This window comes from Condylura cristata, unplaced genomic scaffold (assembly GCF_000260355.1).
Source record: "Condylura cristata isolate star-nosed mole 26May11 unplaced genomic scaffold, ConCri1.0 scaffold00034, whole genome shotgun sequence".
Classification (NCBI taxonomy): Eukaryota; Metazoa; Chordata; class Mammalia; order Eulipotyphla; family Talpidae; genus Condylura; species Condylura cristata.
In genome coordinates, this window is record NW_004567135.1 from 11,777,807 (window position 1) to 11,797,837 (window position 20,031).

Sequence of the window (20,031 nt, forward strand, 5' to 3'; positions counted from 1 at the left end):
AAATCTAAAAAAGAATCCTCTCTTCATGGACCTCTTCGTGTTAAGTCCTGACCCCAGTTGTGGGTGGCAACACATTCTGGTTGAGTGGCTTTGATTCTGTAGCCTTCGTTTTAATGGGGAAAAAATAATGCTACAGGGCCCTCCCTGGTGGCTCAGCAGGTTAAAATGCAGCAGGGCAAGCAAGCTGCAGCCACTTCCGCATGAGTTCGATCCCCAGCCCAGCAGGTGACCCACATGGCACGGCAGACCTCTCCTGACACCCCCGCTGCTCCCCTCAGCAGTGTACTTTGTCAATTTGTCTGTTCCCTACTCTGTCTCCGGAGAATCCTCTCACTGGCCCTGTACCTGTTCTTTATGCATAAATAAATCAATCTTTGGGGAAAAAAGCCCCCAAATCCTCTACCCCGTTCCTGGTTTTTCTTGTGTCCCTAAAACCTGATGTGACACAGTTGTGTGTGGCCAGGAGGATGTAAAATCAATACTTCATCTACCTAGAACCTACTCACCTCTCAGATCTTCTCTAGCTCCCTAGAGTGAGTCAGACGCCTTTGTCATTGCTCTTGTTCCGCTCTGAACTTGAGCTCTGGCAAAGCGGTCATTAAGTTCCATGCGTGGCCTCCCTGCCAGACTTGTAGCCCGGAGAGCAGAGGTCACGCTCAATGTGCCCTCTGCCCGCACACACAGGAACTTAAAGAGTTTTGCGCTTGAATAAGGGGGGCAAAATGACAGTAGAGATTCAGGCAGAACCCGGTGGATTCCCTTCCCTTCCTACTCCAATCTCTTTGAGCTATTTTAAGCGTCAGGATCCAGCCACTGTTATTTCCTTGGCCCAAACTCAAAAGCCATCCTCAATTTGGTCTGAGAAATCTAGCCATAGCTTTTTTTTTTTTTTTTTTTTTAACAAGAATCTGATCAATCCTTCTTAAACTTCACTTTCTGAAGTTTACCCCTGGGGAGTTACTTCTGGGGGTTGGGGGGAGGGAAGGGTCAAAGAGCAAGCCAGAAATAAAACTCAGGTCAGGGGCTTCCAAGTTGGTTATTTATCTCCTTGTTAAAGGAATAAAGAGGTAGAAATGTGCGCCAACAGTGATGCTCTGGGAACATCAATCAAATGTGGAGGGAATGCCCTGGGCTTCCTAGTTCTCTGGGAGACACGGAAGCACATGGAGCCCTTCAGGTGTTTCTCAAAAAGAACAAGAAACACAATCTGGGTTTGTAATTGATATCACAGAATGAGTGTGTTAAATGAACTGTGACTCTCCTAAACCCACTTAGCATAGAGTGGGTGGGTAGGTACACGCTGAATCAGCTAACTGGGTGACCTCTTGGTGGTGGGGAGGGGGGATAGGAAAGCTAAGGAGCTGCAGAAAACACAACTGCCTTTGGGATAACTCTGTGTTCCAATCTCGTGAATGCCACTTAAAAGATGAATAAGACCAACACTTAATTTTTAGGTGCTGCACAGTGAGAAAGTTCAAGTTAAAGCCCAGTTCTTAGCCTGCGGTGCTGAAGAGTGCAAGTTGAGTAGTTAGCTGCGAAAACAGATTGCGTCCTCTTACAGCAGGAGACACACACCAGAGGCAGCAAGGCGTTTACTGGCTGCGTAGTAACAATAACCAAGATGTCTTCTCAGGGGGGTGGATCAGGTACACGGGAAGGAGCAGGAGATGAGAAGTCTACAGAGCTTCCAACCCACCTCTGGCCTGGGCTCTGAAAACAGGAGAAGCAAACTATTTCTGCCGAAAGAGAAGCTAAAGGTCATCAGGACTCACCCCTATCTATTACTCACAATGACCAAGCCTCCCCCAAATAATCACATACTTCATATTTCTTTGAAATGTCATTTCTTCCATCTATGTTGCCCCAAGCAAAATCGTAACATTATTCACTGGCAGAGAGGCAGGGCAGCTGCTTCACCAAACCTTTCTGCACATGGTGCAAAGGGGTAAAAGTAAAATCCCTTTGATCGTTTTCTAAGCAAATACAATTTTTGACAGAGCTTTGTTTTTCCTTTTTTTTTTTTTTAAACACATTTTATGTTCCTTTTGTACAATAACCCACCATGTAACGTTTTGGTCAGTGATGAGCTACGGATACGACAGTGGCCCCTGGAGGCCTCATGACGTCACAGCAGTAGTGACACGAAGGTTCTAGCAATTTACTCCAGCAGCAGCCTCATTCATCTCGAGTTTCCTGCATCTTTTGACAGCACTGTTTTCCTTGATTTAATCTCGTGTTATTTCTGTACACGATTCACTGCTAGTGCTACCTCTGCACACAGTTGCCCAAGGGTGAAATCCTCAGGTTCTATCCCTGTGACTAAGCCCCGCACAACTGTACAAAGACAGGATCTGACATTTAATCTGGAAATGGGCCATCTCTCTGCTTGAAGTAAAATAAAATGTTTATTTAAAAAATTAACCAAGTATCCTTCCTCAAGGAGAGAGAGCACAATCTGGGATCAACTAGGGCTGTTATATTTATATTTCTTGTGTTGTTCCTGATGACCTGTGATGTAACCTCCACTACCTGAACACCTATAAACAAGACTTGAAAAGGTATCACATTTCTACATCATCAATCAAAGCTCAGTTGAGTTTTCATCAAAATGAGCCTTGTTAATAGACTGGGGCATGATTTTAATGAACAGAAAACTTGATTTGTTTGCACAGGTAAGCTCTGATCATCCCTCATTTCTCTCAGATCTAAAATTAGAGACCTTTTGATGCATTCCCCGTTTTGGAGCTTGGGGATTAAATGAAACGTCTTAAGTTGCTTCAAAGCAATCACTATAGGCATAGTGGGATGAGATGGGGTTGGATGGGCTGCAGGAGGCCTGATGTGTGGGTGAACCTCACACACCCTCCAGACTGCTTCCTGGGCTAGGGGAGCACAGCCAGAGCAGAGGCCGCTGTCAGGAGGCGGCCTTGATCTGTTTGGGAATTTTCAACAGCATGGAACAGATGACTTTCCTCACAAGCTACCCAATGATTCCAACTGAGGAGATTTCTCTTTGTACATGTAGGTTACCTGACAGTTACAGCCAACAAACTCATTGAGAGTCTATGACATCTGAGCTGAAAGTCAGGTTGAATAATGCACTGTGGAGATGAGACATAGAAACCACAGAAACAAATACATGGCACACACAGACAACCAGGATGGGCTATGGAAAGCTTTAATCACCACATGTACAAACAATATAGCTCATATATCAAAAATGGCCCCAAATTCTTTTATCAGCATTACCATAACAGCCTATGAAATGTTGCTCTGATACAAAATCTTTCTGTTCATAACTGCAAGATTTATGAAACAGTTTCTTATAAACCTTTTTTTTTTTTTAACCCTGAGACTGATATCACCAAAGTTAAAAAAAAAAAAGTAGTACTTATCTGCTGGACTTATCTGTATAGGATTTTTAAAACAATCCATTACTGTAGTACCTTTTCTTCACTCTGCCCACTGATAATAAGCGATGGCAATGGTTGTGTCTGATTGTATTATAAATTGATTAGGATTTGTAACTCAATTTACTGATCCAAAGAAATAGAATTTTAACATCAATTAATTCTAAATTATCACAGTTAGAAAAGTTATAAAAGTCAGCTTTTTTTATATATATAAAAGGGGAGTTGGCAATACATTCCCAGACAAGAGTTAACAGTACAGTTGGCTCTTACATTGTCTACTCACTACACAGGAGTCAACTAGCTCAGTAGAGGATTCTCACAGATTGCTGTGCAAGTTTTGACGCTGGGTTCTTGGTCACCTGGAGATAAGACTGGTACGTACCTAAGAGAAAATAACCCTCAAAGGAAACAACATTATTCCATTCGAGTGATGGTAGAACAAATAAGTTAGAAAAGTGACAGCCAAGCTGAAGTAGAGACTATTTTAACTTTTTTTCTTTTTGGTATGACAACAACAAGATTTTCAAAATCTGAACTCCTATTGTCCCATTATTTTTTGTGAACATCTAGGAAATGGTGGTATACTCTAGTGGCTTCGATTATTTTCCTAATGATCTCTGTAAGCTTCTCAAATGTATTCTTTGTAAATTTTCACAACAGTTCTTCTAAACCACTGTCTGTGTACCCTTGAGTCAGGAAATCTTTATTGTTGCTGGGTTCCTAGGTAGGTCCATTAGATTTCCTGTGTACGACTTGAATTCCGACTGTACATTCTGGGCCATAATAAAAATCTGGACATATATGGCAGTTGAAGAAGTACCATTCCTACTCTTAATCCATAGTCTTTATTTTTGTTATTTCTAGATACTGTTCCAGATCAAATGATTGAACAAAACACCACAGGTATAGACATTTACTTGCTAGAGTTTCCTTGAGAAGTTATGGTCACTACCTCTCAATCAAAACTTGGTAAGGATAATGGGGAGATGATTTAGTATTGATTGAGTTAGTGAAAATTTAGACTAAGTCTGAAAAAGGCCACCTGGAAAGTTTTGATAAAAGTGCCCCCCTCCCACCGCCCCCCCCCCCAGGTACAATCATGGACTATTAAGGTTGGAAAACGTTTCACAATCCTATGGCCAGATCCCCCGATACCTGACTCCTAAGTACCATCTCGGCCTCGTGGCTCTCGGCCACGGCTAGAATATGTTTAGAGACAGGAAACTGTTGTAACATTAGTTATTCCACCTTAGTCTAGGGTAATAAAACAGATGGAACATATAAACAAATTTCCATTAAACATGGTTATGAATTATATTTAACTTTTCAAGAAAGTTAGCCGATTGTTAACTGCTACTCAAAAGAACAAACTAGACTTGTTCTGAGCATCCTTTGTTTTCTATGATGACTCAAAATGGGAAGATACAAGTTAGACAAGTGAATTTCATAAGTCATCACTAATTGTAGTGTGTATGGTGGGAGAGCAGATAAAAAGAATTTAAGAGTAATCATTGCAGGGACTCCAAAATACAGGAAAAATACAAGTTGTCAATAATAAATAAAAGCTTCACTTTGAAGCTGCAATAACCCCTTGTGTACCAAGTCCTGGCACAAGAATTCTAGAGCCCAGCGAATGAACTGTACTGGTGGCGGCATTTGTCAGGGAGACGTAGGAGAGAGAGGACAAGAGTGCCCAAGAGCAGCCAAGTCCTCAGGCACAGGAGGCAGGGAGCCTGCCTTGCCTTTCCCTGCTGCTTGTCTGGCCGAGCTACCAGGACTTGCCGCGGTCCTGGCTCCTCCCAGGCAGTGAGCACGTGGCCGGCTCTACAGCCCCGTCAGAAGGCCAGCAGAGCAACACATGGATCCCACGGGCTGAATCCACATCAGAATCCAGTGTAGCAAGGACCAACTCCTTGAAGGGACACGTTTAGGACTGTATTTTTATTTTTTGAACAGATAGATGGATACGTCTATTTGAACTGATGAAATTTATCCTGATAACACACATGTAAATTTTAAGGACCGTGAATGATTGTGGTAATTGAGACTAGGCTGATTCCATTTTAAGTAGTATCTTTCACCCCACGTGTTAAAAAGGCAATGGCACCAATCGTCAACAAAAAAGACTGTAACGGACAAAACAAAACAACGGAAAAACCAACCTTAACGTCAGTATGTCTTTTCATATGGAGGCCACCTTGTCTCCTATCTGGTTCAAAAGGATCAGATAATTAACAGGTAGTGGCTAGATGACAGGAGATCAAATCTTCCTGTGAAAAAGAATAAAACTTCTTTGACCACTGAGATTTGGAAGTGAGATCAGTGAAAGTCAATTAAGTATTCAGGATAGATTTGGTTGGCATCAAACACCACAAAAATCTTTGGATTCCAGGTGTCATCCACACAGCTGTCATATAGATTCACATAGCTCCCGTCTTTGGAAGGAGGACGCATGTATTTGGAGTCTCCATTTATGTAATCTCCAATTAGCACTCGAGCAAGAAACATAGACTTATGTGTTCTAAACAGATGCCGCTGTTGCAGGCTTACACCATGGATTTGGAATGTGTTTCCATGCTTTATATCATCTTTGCAGAAGCGACTGGAATAAGCAGCGTCTCTAGCAAAATAGGTTCCTTAAATAAAAAGAACCAAAAAAAAAAAAAAAAGAAGAAGAAAAAGAAAAAAAAGACAAGAGCCAAGATTACTCTGAAGAATATGTGAAGAACCAGCAAGAACACTGTGATTGTCAAAGGAATCGACTCATGGAATTGTGTAACAAAAATAGATGTGGAATCTCCTCTTCGGTAAACTTTATGAGGCACCTTCATCCGTTAGGGACATCCGGGAGCAGACTGTCACGGGGACGGATACCTTAGTATAGACCCGCCCACCAATGACACTATCCCCCGGGCCCACCGAAGAGTAACTACCAGCCTTCTGTTTTCAAAAGAAATCCCACTAAAATAGCTAGTCTGTAAGACAGACACTGTTTCTGGGGAGCAAGTATGGCAGGACCTGAGTTTTAACTGCTGGGACCGGACCTCCCTCCCATGTTTCCTTCCTTCTACCTTCTACCACTTTATCCTCCCCCCACCCTTGCCCAACACCCACAGAAACTCAGGAGAACACAATGAAAACTACTGGTCTAGAAGGGTGATTTCTAGTCCCCGGAACCACATTTCTATGCTACAAAGAGACAATTCAATATTTCTAGAGCTGAAGAAGCCCATATCCAGGAGAAGATTTCTGAAGAGAATGCAATGTGATTCCTATGTAAGCCTTCCAACAGCAGACTGTTTTGTTGCCTGATAGGAAACCCCCCAAAAAGCATCTGACTCCCCTGAAATGGCTGACTTCTGAAGTCAGTATCTGAAGGAGTATCTGAAAAAACTGAAAAGAGCTGCAAAGTCTCATATCGCCCAGCAGTAATGAGATTTATAACACTTTTCTGGTTCTCTTAGCATTAAGTAAATAGAATGGCCCTTTCAGTGATTTTTTTTTTAATTAACTTATTTTTTTTTTAAATGCAGCACATCCTGACTCTGAGTGGAAGCCAGTTCTTGTGATGGAGGTCAGATCCAAAGCAAGGACTAGAAAAACAAATGCTTCCCCCTCATCTCTCCTTAATTTGCTTGAACAGTGGGCTTAAACTTAAGAACCTGGACTTTCCCACCATTAGAAAAACGTGAGGATTTTCCTCATTATTCTTGACTGCTCACTCATAGTCTTGCCTATCATTTTCTAAAATACAAAACAAGCTAAACAATACTCATACCTAGGTCTGTACCTATCCTCTTGCTTAAGCTTGTCTATGAAGAGGACTTGCACATGGAAAGTAAAGGTAATGCAAAACTCAGCTCATCTGCACACTTTGTGCCAGCTGATGACTGGCACTCGAGAAGTTACTTAACCTGGTAGAGGAGTAAAAGTCCGACTGCCATCATGGAGAAGTTACTTAACCTGGTAGAGGAGTAAAAGTCCGACTGCCATCATGGACAGGCCAGAAGTGGCTTTTCTGAGATGGAGAAACTTGGAGGGCAAGCCTAGAATCTAGTGCAGTAGACTTTAATTTAATAACTATCAAATCACTTAAGTACTGAGCAGTCCACTAACTCTAAAGAGAGAGACTGTCTCCTAGGACTAGCATTGGAAGTGGAATTCTGATAATTACCTTTTCCAAAGAGAGCACCATGTATCCCATTTATTCTCCAATCAAAGTTATGAATGCAAATGGCCTCCACAAACTCACTGCTGGTACCATGAAAGAGCATTTGCTCATTAATCTGAGGCACACCTCTTTTTTTCTTGAGCTGGGCCTTTTTCCTAAAAACACAATACATATGGACACACAACACACAGAAAAAACATACCATATGCAGCATTTATTAATTATTTAAGGAGCAATATCAACAGGAAGGGTGAAAGAAGCTGAAAAAATGTTTTTAACATAAAATCTTAAGTTTTAATCTTAAAACAGGGGCAGCTCTAGAAAAGAAATAATCTCCAATGTGCATATTAATTAACATGGACACCAGAAGTTGAAAACTATACCAAAAATTCTATGTACCCCAGACTGTTGTCAAACATAGTAAAGGTAACTGACTGCCTAGACCAGCCAAGCTCTGCAGATGCCTAAATATAACACTACAAATAATTCAGTAGACAAATCTAGAGTCTGTAGACAGTGAATTTCTTGAGAAGGGTTCATGTCTCAATCTTTTAGCCCTAGAGACTAGAAAATGTTGGTTGAATTAAACTGAATTTTGAATCTTAGGGCTAAAGGGACATGAAGTCACCCTCTTCAATCCCTCCCCAGTGGAAAAGTATCTCCTGACATATAAAAGATAGTCAACGTAGGACTGATTGTAAAGGAAATAGACTGAAATGGCCTAACATGCTTCTGTAGATAAAAATCAAGAAATAAGTACACGTTTATATATGATATTTTAAAGTAATGAACTAGATCTATACTATTTATGTTGACTGTAAAAAGAATGTTGCAAAAAGAGACATAGAAGCCCAAATAATATGGCACATTACACGTGTACATACATTACAGGTGGTAAAACTACAAAAACAAGGACAAAAAGCATCATGTACCCTCTGGAGGAAAGGGGCACAGGATGGGACGGGCAAACACATTTGCAAGATGGCGAAATGTATTTGTGATCACAAATGATTTTGTGAAAAATACAGCCACCCCAATACTGAACCAAAATCTGCCTTCCTGCTACTTCTACTGACTGGTCTCAGTTATTTCTTCTGAACACCAAGCAACTCCAAGCACTCCCAGACAAGACAACACTACAAATATCCAAAAATAACTAGGAACACTAACTGAGGCTGCCTTCTCTAGGTTAAGTACACATCACTTCCACTATTCCTCACAGCTTCCAGACCTTTCTCCCTCCTGGATAGGCTGTCAATGACAAGAATCTGCAGAATAATGATTAGTGTACAAATGACGGAGGAGAAATGGTCTTGGGGGCATTGGCTCCATCCGGGGCCTGTCGTACAGCAGGGGCACATACTGCTGACCTCCATGAGCTGGCAGTCAATTAAAGCCCCACGACTTGAAACCAGACCTCTAGGGTTTGCTCTATTTGTGCAAATGATTTATAAATCCAACACAGTGGACTTATGTCAATTAATCTTCGTCTTGATAACAGTAATTTTAAATGTCTAAAATTTATAAACATGCAGCTCACTGAGTATATGGGTCATGGAGACTTGTATTTAAATGATGTGACAAATGGAAATGTCTGTGGTATGTCTCAAGAGTCACTGGAAATATGTATCAAAATTTAAGTGTATTTGATCTATGGTGATAGTCTTCAGACATTAAGCCTGACATTGGAAGGATGTGTATTAAACAAATATTTACTTGGGAAAAAGCCAGTGTGTTTTCACTAAGAGTAACTTGTATCAACTTCCTTCTTAGAACTTTGTGATCTGACTTTTTCTTCCAAGGCACATTTGTTGCTTGTCTAACTAAGAAAAACATACTTTTTTCAAAAAGGATAATCATACTTGTTTTGACTCAGTCTTCCAAGGTCTCCCTGATTCATTCACACAGCTACTTTTGAATCCCTTACAAATGTGATAAGAAAGCCTTGTACATTTTCTTCTTCCATGTTCCTGATAGCAATGTTGAAGGACTCAAGAAGCAAGCTTGCACGCCATTCAAGCTACTCTTTGCATAAGACTTTAACTGACATCCGTTCCTCTATCCTGTCTCTATCACAGGAAGTTTTCTCAAGCACATTTTAGGAGTCAAGTTACAATGTCTACAGGGCTCCCCAATCTCCCATTATGGTAACCTATAGTGAGCAGGGCGTTGGTGAACACACACTGTTTTTTCCTGAGTAAACATTTGCTTAATATACATTCTCCCAAGGTCAAACTCCAGGGCTTGTGAGGACTAGCATCTACTCTTAAGTCAGGATCTTCACTTATCACTACTTTTTCATAAAGATTTACTTATTTACACATGCAAGAACTGGGGTATAGGAAAGAGGAGGAGGGGGAGAGGGGATTCACCAGAGACAGAGTGGGGAGCAGAACAGGCACACTGGCTGCAATACACTGCTGAGGGGAGCAGTGGGTAAGACAGGAGAGGTCTGCCGCACCATGCAGATCACCCCCTGGCAGGATCAAACTCGTGTTGCAGCGGCTGTGGCTAGCTTCATAGTGTTGCTCTGTGACTCCTTGCACCACCAGGGAGGATCCCATCACTACTTTTAAAGTACAGATTAAAATGACTTTTGGTTTGAAAATTCACTCGAGTCCCTTAGATTTTATAACTGAAGTGTGAGTGAAAGAGCCAGTGGGCACTGAACACCTGCTGTGACTGGAGTGGACGTGGCATGTGTGCTTGACGGGGTGCGGGATGGGTGTTCCAGAAAGACTAATGCGGAGTTCTAAGACCTCTGGCACTTAACCCCCAGGGAAGGTCACAGAATTCCAACTACACGAAATTCTTCACAGCCCTGCCCATGTCTGCCCAACCCCATGTTCATTTCCAAACTTCCTATAACACCCACTTTTCAAAGATGCCTTAAACGACCCACCCCTCAGGGGGCTATGCAGGGACTGCATAGCGCCAGTGGGGCTATGCAGGGACTGCAGCGGTCAGCACTGCAGCAGGAGTGTGTCCATGCGGGTGCTGAAGAGCCAGCCCGGCTGCAGGCCACGGCTCTCCCCTGCCTGAAGGAACGTTCAACAATAAAACTCCTTCAGCATCTGTGACTCCTTGGTTTTCTGCTACATTCTCCGTTATTCCATTCTCTGTTCCCCTGGGTTTTTTCTCCTCTGTCCATCCCTTCCAGAGTTGGGTTCTTTGCCCTCTTTTTAATCCATATACACTCTCTGTCTGGTCATCTTGTCAACTGCTATTCCAATTTGAACAACTCCAAAACCTTTATCTTTAGTCTACACCATACTCCTGAGCTCCCAGGCCACCTGTCAATGATGACTCTTCCCCACCCTTTCTAGAAGCCAAAATAAATACCTGTCCCTACCCACACTCCCCAAGCCAAGTCAAACAAACAACTCAGTACCTCACAGCCACCTTTCATCTCCCTTTCCTACCCCAAACATCAAACGACATCATTGTATATCCTTAATGCTCAAAACGTCTTCTTCAAACAAAATAATGGTTACTAAGGATGGGAGGTATGGAGTGGGTGAAATGAGTGAAGATGGGCAAAGGGCACAAACCCCCATTTATAAAATAAGTAAGTCATGAAGACGTGACATACCATATGGGGACTGAAGTTCACAACAGGGCATTACATATTTCAAAGTTGCCAAGAGTAGACTGAAAGTGCTCATCACAAGGAAAATAACTGTACCTCTATGTAGTGATACAAGTGAACTAGACTTACTGTGGTGATCATTTCTGACTACAGACAAATATTAAATTACTATGCTATACAACCCTAAATTAATATAAAGTTTTATATCAATTACAGCTCAATAAAAAATACATGAAAATAAAACAATCCTCCCAAACAGCAAAATGCATGTTGATTTAGGTAACCGATTGTGTCTCATTTAATTAGTGAAACAGCTTCCCAAACTGCTCTCTGGCTTCTGTGATCCTTTTAAAACAGAGTTAGTTTTTCAGCCATCATACTACTGATATTTTGGGCTGGATACCCTTTGCCGTGGGGACTGTCTTGTGCATTTAAGGATGTTTAGGGTCTCTGTTCCCACCACCTACCCAGGAGACGCGGGTAGTGTTCCCCTCCCATGACATGATTATCAAAAATGACTCCAGTCACCAGCAAATGTTCCCTGTGGGCAAAGTCCCTCCTGATTGAGAGCTACTGCTTTCGATTCCTCCTCTTCAGTAGAGCCTGATGAGTCATTTTCTAGCATGCAAATCAGACCACCGCTCCCTGTGTAAAGTCGTCCGATGGCTTTGTCGTGTGTCCCAGGAAGAAAATACAAACCCCTTAGTTTGGCCCATGAGCCCTGCATGGCCTGGGCCCTGGCACCTCTCTGACTCCTACCCTGAATCAGTTCAACTCAAGTAAGACCACCGAATAAAACCACACGGCCACCCCAGCGGTCCTTACTGTAAAGTCCCATGTTCTACCTCTTGACTACCTGCCCAGCCTCGGTCTCAGCCGTCACTCTAACCTTCTGCTCTATACCCCCTGTGTATCCGACTGCAGCCCAGCTTGCCCTCACAGCTTGGAATGTGCCTCCCTCTCCTCTGCACCTAGAGCTAATGGCATCTGCTGGAGCGAGTGCCCCTGCACCCACTCTGAGGCACGCCCCCTTCTGCCAGCAGGAGCATACAGATACCCTCAGGCAGTGCTCACAGCATGCCCTGTGCTCACCCTACATTTTGTGGTCCAGTGGCCTGGATCTTTGCCTAAGCTCTGACCCTGTACTCTCGTATATCCCAAGCACCCAGAATAGTCTATCAAAAACAACGATTGCTGAAAACAACGATTGCTGAAAAGAAGGGAGAGAAGTAATAAAGGCCTAAGTGACATGCAAACAGATGACAACCTGGTGAGCCCAGGTTGTGAGGCATGACTGACTATGTTATTTGTTATTTCAGTTTTCAGGAAATGGCTGAGAACCCCTATTTTACCATAAATTATGATGAAAATATTAGACCATCTTATCTACCTTACCAAAAGCATGAAAGAATTCCAGCCTTCTGCACATTACAAATCAAAATACAAATAAAAAACAAAATTCAGTATTAAGAACAAAAAGAGTTAAGGCTTAGGATTTACTTTAAAATATTTCAGCAGCAACAATGTTAGCAAAAAGGAGCTAGATTACATGTGGTAAGTCTTGGTGAATGTTAATCAGGAGAGTGGGTACATGGTAGTTCATGTATATTCATGTAATATTTGAAACATTCCTGAATAAATATTAACACTGTTTACATTTTAAAAGATGAGAAATCAATTCTCACACACATGCTTAATAAATGTATTTCAGAAAAAAAAAAAACTGTGTTTAGTAGTACTTACAAAAAAAATAGAGCACAATTGGCTAATTTGGATAACACCCTTAAGTTTTCTGGGCTTTACTTTTAGGTTAAGCGTTTGAATGGGTCATTTCCAAAAGAAATTGGGCAATGACTTGAGATTTTTAAATCTACAAAAAAACTTTGGACTATGAAAGAAATTTGAGGGTATGTTTTAAAGAGTCCTTCAAAACAAAACAGGCCAAGCAAATGCCTAGAGACAAGAGAAGCGTAATTGCTTAAAATCTTTTTTAAAGTTCCATGATGCTTGCAGAAACTTCTTATTCAACATAAAAATCTCAGCCAACAAAGTCACACTCACAAAACTGAACATCTCCCTAGATTTCCTTGTGATGTAGAGTCCAGGCAAGATGCAAACCTTGCTAAATGGGGGTGCTGGGAGCAGGAAGAGAGTGTGACCTCTAAAACACAGCAGTGCAGGCATTTACTTATCAGAGCGGCCCTGCACTCCCTGAGAATGCTGAGAAGGGCTGAGATGACTAGATCAAAATATGGCAAGCAGAGAAGCCAGCTCGCAACCCAGTTCTTCTGGTGACACTGGAAAGCAATACAATGAAACATTTGTGCTTATCTATCTCTAAGACTCTAGGAAAGTCTTAGAGGCCAAGGAGAGGGTTCAGATTAGAAACTGTCTCACCTGCAAAAGAACTCCCACAAGTCTAGGTTTTGAATTCTCTGAATTCTTTTAATTCTGTTGCGATCCATTGTTTTCCCAAAGAGACTAGCAACTTCATTATATTCATGTGTTTGATTGTGCAAAGGAATAAGCTGGAAAAAGAAGTTGGCATAGTTTGATTGGGGTCCTTTCCAACCTCTCACACAGTAGAGTCATTGCTGCTCTTACCTGGTAGGGTACTTCAGTATTCACGTTCTCCCAGTGCGGGGGCATCGGGATGGCCTCATTTTCACAGATGTAACTTTAAATAGCAAAAGACAAAACAAAATATTAGAAGCTGATTGCTGCTAATTGTTGTTAATGATTTAGCCTTTTCTCCAAGGCTGAATTTTCATGTTTGAGGTGCTGTGAGCAATGCAAGCAAGCGGAGCACTTCTTTATTTTAAAACATGTATGTATGCTTACTGTGTTTATAGTGATACACGGGGAACTTGCACAGAAAGCATCTATCCCAACATAAAACAAACTTCAAAAAAGTTGTTTATGGCCCTCCCTGGTGGTGCAGCAGGTTAAAACACAGCACTGAGAAGCTAAAGCCACTTCCGCATGAGTTTGATTCCCGCCTGCCCCGGAGGTGACCACATGGCATGGCAGACCTCTCCTGACCCGCCCACTGCTCCCCTCAGCAGTGTACTTCATCGATCTGCCTATTCTGCTCCCCACTCTGTCTCTGGTGAAGCCTCTCACCCCCCCTGAACCTCTGGCCTGTACCCCAGTTCTGTATGAACAAATAAATAAATCTTTAAAAAAAAAAAAAGTTGTTTATTCTGGCTTGTTTTTCTAAAACAAGCATTTCATGAAAATGTACACAATATTTTAGAAGGAAATCAAACTTTTGATTTAAAGCAACCTCGTTAACAGATTTACAGCGTCTGTCAAGTCAAATCCAAACCCTTCAGTACTTTCAAGATCTAACCGAAATCTAAACCTTTCTTGATTTATTGGCACTATTCTCCTACACAGCCCACATGAATTCAGTTAGTACAGTTAGTAAATTTTTTAAAAAACACTCTATCATGTTTAAGTGACAAAACACAGAAAAAGATGGTGATGTTGAGGGGTTTAATGGTAAAGGCTAAAGCTATCACATGAATCCTTGCTGGTAACTGGAGGTTACTGGAAGAAATTCGTACATCTCAACTTTGTCTTTAGTTTAATTTTTTAAAATTCATTTCAATTTTGAAAATATTATACATCCCTATGATTTAAAAGTTGGTAAATATAAAGAAGCAAATAGTGAATGGTATCTCCCTATTCCAGTCATTGATCTGCCCAATTCTCACTTCCTGCCCCAGTTCCAAGTAAGTATTTTTAGTCTCTTGGTTATTGTTCCAGAACATTTTTAGGCTAAGACAAGACAGATTTCCCCACATACAAATGGTATAAACCTTATGTCCTTTGCAGCTGTTTTGTTTTTTATTTCCATATCAGTAAATAGAGAATATACACATTCTCAAATCTTACAACAGCTGCCATACAGCAGTCAATAAATACTGGTTGAATCAATGACTTCATTCTATCTGTCAGGTGCAAAGAATTGCATTAGTGATAATAAGTTCCCTACTGTTGATCTTTAGCTTGTCTCCAGTTTTTTTGCCACTGTTAAGAATACTGCAAACACTAGGTTTATCCATTTGCCATTTTACATGTCTACTAGTCAATTTCTAGGATAACAACTTTGAAATGGAATTTCTGGATCAAAAACTATATTTATTCATGATTTGGACAGATACCACTCAAATACCTTCTAAAGCTTATATTCACTGAAATTCCTACCAACTGTGAAGAATTCCTGGTTCCTAAACCCCTCTCCAAAAAGGTATGTTATCAGACATTTTGGACTTATGTCAGTCTGATAGTAAAAATAGTCTGGTATAATTTGTATCTCTCATCATGGGTGATATTTATGACCTGTTCAAATTTTTTGCTCATTTTTCTAGTGAGCTTTCCAATGATGGTCTTCTACTTTGAGAAGTTGACTCTTACACTCAAATTAGAAATTCCTAGAAGTACCTCAAATACTACAGTGATTAACCCTTTGTCTACAATAAGTAGCAAGTTTTTCTAGCTTTTTTTTTTAAACTTTGCCTCTTTTCATTGTTATGGAAAGCTTTTGTTTTGTATTTACTTCTAATGTAACCCCTCGCCTTAATTATTCTTAAGTGTTTTGCCAACAAGGAAGCATGTACTATTCACGCTGCATGTCATAAATGCTGAATTTGCCTAAAATAAACAAACATTTGTATTTCAACACCTACTCACCTTCATTACTCTACTGTCTCCTACCTAACTGTTCTTCCTCTTTCATTATCTTGCTTATGTCCTCCATTCTGGTTAATTCTCTCTCTCTCCTGTCTGTTCTATGGTTTGTACAGTCTGTGACAGAACAAAGCACTTGATCCCATCGTGTGCTTCCTGTCCCCACCAAAGTATACCAGATATAACAACATACAATTACAATTATAACATTGCCCATTATTATGTCTCACTTTTCTCCAGATTACAGTCTCTTTGAAGATTAAGTATTTCCTTTTTTATATTCTTTGTAATTAAGAGTAAGGAAATTTTTTAACTGGTAAGGAAATAATACTCTTTATATTCCACAGAACATACTATGTCTTATCTGTACTTGAATACCTTTAAATCACGATACTAAGTATAAGCCAAAAGTCTTAGGAAACAAACTCACAGAAACTTCAAACGCCTCCTCTTTTTAGCCTTTCAGAGTATCTCCTTGGGAGAAGCAGATGGATATTCCCCATAATTCATAAACCTGCATGTTTTCATCAGGTTCATTTTTAGTTCTTTAGACAGGAAGAATTCCAATACTTGCTTGGGGAATCATTCCAGAACATAGGTGATATACTCGAAAACTTTTTACCTCCACTTCCACTCACTAGAATAGCAAATATTCTCTTGTGACACGTATACCTCCTTTTTCTTGTGGTAGCTAGCTGGAGTAGTAAACAGGGAAACCTGCAACTGAGCTGGGGGGAGCAGGCAGCTGTGCTGCTGTTCCCCTCTGCTCCCGCCTTCCTCAGGCCTCCTCCAGTCACTCCAACTTACAATTACTTCTAGGAGCTGTCTGATGGGATCAGAGGAGGTGGAGACAAAGTGGACAACGAACTAGGATTTGTGATTCAACTGACAGGGTTGTTCTCTGAGAGTATTTCCAAGGTAATCCAAACTTACCCCTGTAGGTTACTTTAAGGATTTATAGCAGAGACCAGAGGCATTTTGCAACTACCATGCCAAATGTTCTAAAGAACTGAAAAATCGATGCGAGGGGAAATGAAAAGGACAACAGGTCAGGAAACACTGGCCAAAAATACCAAAACGGTTATTTCATCAACAAATAAGACATCAGTAACGACAGATCAATATTAGGATCATTAAATAACCTATGCATCTTCGTTCTATTTGTTTCTCTGTCCAATATAAAGAGGAAGAGGAAAAGCCCGTTCTTTTTAGCCCTATTCTCTTTACAATACCTGAAAGCACTGATAGAAAAGGGGGCTCTTTTTATTAAGCGCTGTTTGCCAGTGGTGAGATTCATTTGCTTCATTTCTGTGTACAAAGACAGAGATATTAGATAAGTCATAGAAACAGATTGTGCTATAAATTTTCACAAAGGTTTGCAGCCACACTCCGTGATGACCAAGAAGCATGGCACTCTGGGAGTTGCTAACAAGAAAAGCAGGTTAAGGCTGCTTTCCCGCATAGCCATGCATCACGTCCAAACCGCACGGCTGAGGAGCATGGCTTCGCCACGTGCTCTAAGTCCACAGTTTTCCGACCTCACGGGCTGTTCAGCACACCTGCCCTCCCTGTCTGCATTGCACATGGGCTAAACTGACACGAAAACCAAATTCCAAACTTCAGGGAGTTAAGAGCACTAGAAAAAGAAAGAAATGCCAGCACTTATTTAAGTGGGGAAAAAAATGTACTCTGATTTCTTGACACCTTTTGGAAATGACAAATATGTTACATGCCACTATAAAACTTGCATAATTCATGGAATTTCACAAATGCATTTATTGCCTTTTCTTTAAGTGTACACCTAAGCTATAAAGTAGAAAACTTATCTATACTCAGCACTAACTTCTGTAAGCTACTCTAGTGACAGAAGATTAACTCACGCAAGGCATCATCTTCTTTCATCTATGCCTTGGCTGTGGTAGTGTTTACCGGGTAAATTCTCCATTCCCACAGAGTTCAGTAGTAGTAAGTCTTACTATGAAATTCTAGGCAATATATCTTGTCTAGTGGCTTCATTCCATTCCGAAATAAAGGGGGTCATTCATCCCGGCAGACGCTCCTGTATGTTCTGCCTCTAAATTCTCCTAGACTGTATACCCTGGCATTTCCCAGAGTACAGGGAGAAAGCCAGCGCTTCTCAACACTTGGAGAGAAAACTGTGTGGTGCCTTCTACTTACACTACCTCACTGGAAGTTCCTGGTTCACCATGCTTAGTGGCAGTGTGGCTGGGGCTCCTTCACAAACACTCCAGGTGTGGCGATATTACCTACACCTTTGAAACAGTATCCTTCTAGCATGAGTGAATGTAGATTACTTTCACCTTCAATGAACATACTTTTTAATAACCGGTATTGTCTGAGAGGAAGCTCTCAAAATGTACAGCACTAGAAAATACTCATTTGGAAATATTTAGCATGCTGAGTTATTGAGCCAAGAATAACAACCTCCGTCCTGTACAGGAAGCTGATGTCTGTGCACATTGGGGTGTCAGTAGTGCCTCAGCAATGGTGCTGGAAAACTGTACTTTCGGGACTCACTCCTATAGCTGGTTACGTGAAATGGCACCGAGCACAAGACTAGATACCCACAGACACTTCCGTCCAGGCTGTAGTAGAAAGACAAATGCAGGGAGCCCTTATAGGCAGATTTTTGCCTAACATAATTTTTTTTTAAAGTTATAGTTAGTTAGGAGTAAGAATCTAATGGTTTTAACTTTTGATAATAAATAAATAAACCCAGACTTTGTGGCAACAAAAAGTACTAGATTATTTGGTCTCAGTAACCTCTTAACTGGCCATTTCTGGCTTTGGCCCATTCAAGGGAATTTCCTCAGGTTCCACTACCCTCCCCCACCACAAGACACTGCTGATGTTGTAAAAATACTACTCATAGAAATAGGGGAAGAACAACTGGTGGGCTGAATCGTGAAGCAACCGAAATGCACTTTTATGAAGAAAGTTTCCTCCTTTACATATCTCATTTGCCTTGTGGCAGCAAATAGCTGAAACTAGGAGGCTGAAAGGAAATCCCACGGGTTTGGGGAACCCTCAAGAACAAACCCACATGTTGTGGGTGAAATCCAAAATCGGTAATCTGCAAACTAGCTGGCTAATAAGTGGAAGAGCCAATGAAATCAGAAAATGGTATAAGTAAAGAAATAGTTTCCTGACAAAGACACTTGAAGGTGGGTTAGTCAGTTCAACATTGGTTTGAAATCACCAGTTGCTTATGATTTTATCACTTAATTTCTCAAACTGACCCTTAAGATCAAAGATTTCTACTTATTCTGAAAGACTGATGGTATGATGAATGCAGCAACAGCAGTGTTCTGTGTTCCTTAGAAGAGAAATGTTACATGAGCTCAAACATATGACAATCTCCACACACATTAGTTCTAAGAGCATGTAGATATACTTTTATGATAAGCAGAGCTGCTCAAGAATATACTGAATTGTGATTTTTTTGTGGAGGTATTTTTGTGTCTCACAAAAAGGACTGATTTCATCGCTTACAAATATAATCGACTGACCCTGATCTTCAGAACTATAGATTTTTATCATGCCAATATGCTAAAGACACACAACTATTAGGGAAAAAAAACATACCTGCAAAGTCTATCCTGTAGCTGAATTTGGAAGTAGTAAAAGAAATGGAGCCACAAGGGTTTGTTTTGAAGCTTTTTTCGATATCTTCACTGCTAACTGAACACTGAATGTTGGTGTCCGGCTTTAAGACAAACCAGAAAGTTTCATTTACCAGTTGTTCACATTAACGGCTTGGCCACAGAGGTGATACTGTGGTCACAGAGACAGAGGATGGAAGGACAAGGGAAATTTACTGATCATATGTTCTAGTTCCCAACCAACAGGGAGAATCACAGCTTAGCCAGCATGTGGAAAATGGTCTAAGGATTTCCAGCAAAGACACTTCAACAACTGGTTATAATCCATTTTTCCAAATTAAAACAATTTTTACAAATTACTACAACAATTATACTTCCTAAGTGGCTTAAATGAAATCTCATGTAGCCTTGTCGTTTAAAAAAAAGACTACAAGCTTTTGCCTATGGGTTCAAATCTCAGCTTACCCATTAACTAGCTGTGTGACTCTGGACAAATTAGGTTAACTTTTCTGAGTGTCATTTTCTTTGACTGTAAGAGTG

The 20,031-nt window shown here is 40.9% G+C and overlaps 1 protein-coding gene across 3 annotated transcripts in view; it reads right to left on the minus strand.

Annotated features, from left to right (window-relative positions):
* Positions 1 to 4,505: 4,505 nt before the first annotated feature.
* The window catches only part of PARP11 (poly (ADP-ribose) polymerase family, member 11), a 35,863-nt gene continuing 20,337 nt past the window's right edge, over positions 4,506 to 20,031 (minus strand). Inside the window, exons 4-9 of one of the 3 annotated variants that reach the window (XM_012732240.1) lie at positions 19,475 to 19,595; positions 17,101 to 17,176; positions 13,778 to 13,850; positions 13,571 to 13,701; positions 7,588 to 7,739; positions 4,506 to 6,049 (exon numbers count right to left, since the gene is read on the minus strand). In XM_012732240.1, coding sequence (XP_012587694.1) covers positions 5,733 to 6,049; positions 7,588 to 7,739; positions 13,571 to 13,701; positions 13,778 to 13,850; positions 17,101 to 17,176; positions 19,475 to 19,595 — 870 coding nt within the window. In that variant the 3' untranslated portion in view covers positions 4,506 to 5,732. The remainder of the gene's footprint in view (positions 6,050 to 7,587; positions 7,740 to 13,570; positions 13,702 to 13,777; positions 13,851 to 17,100; positions 17,177 to 19,474; positions 19,596 to 20,031) is intronic. The other 2 variants (XM_004692855.2, XM_012732241.1) reach the window with 2 other exon arrangements.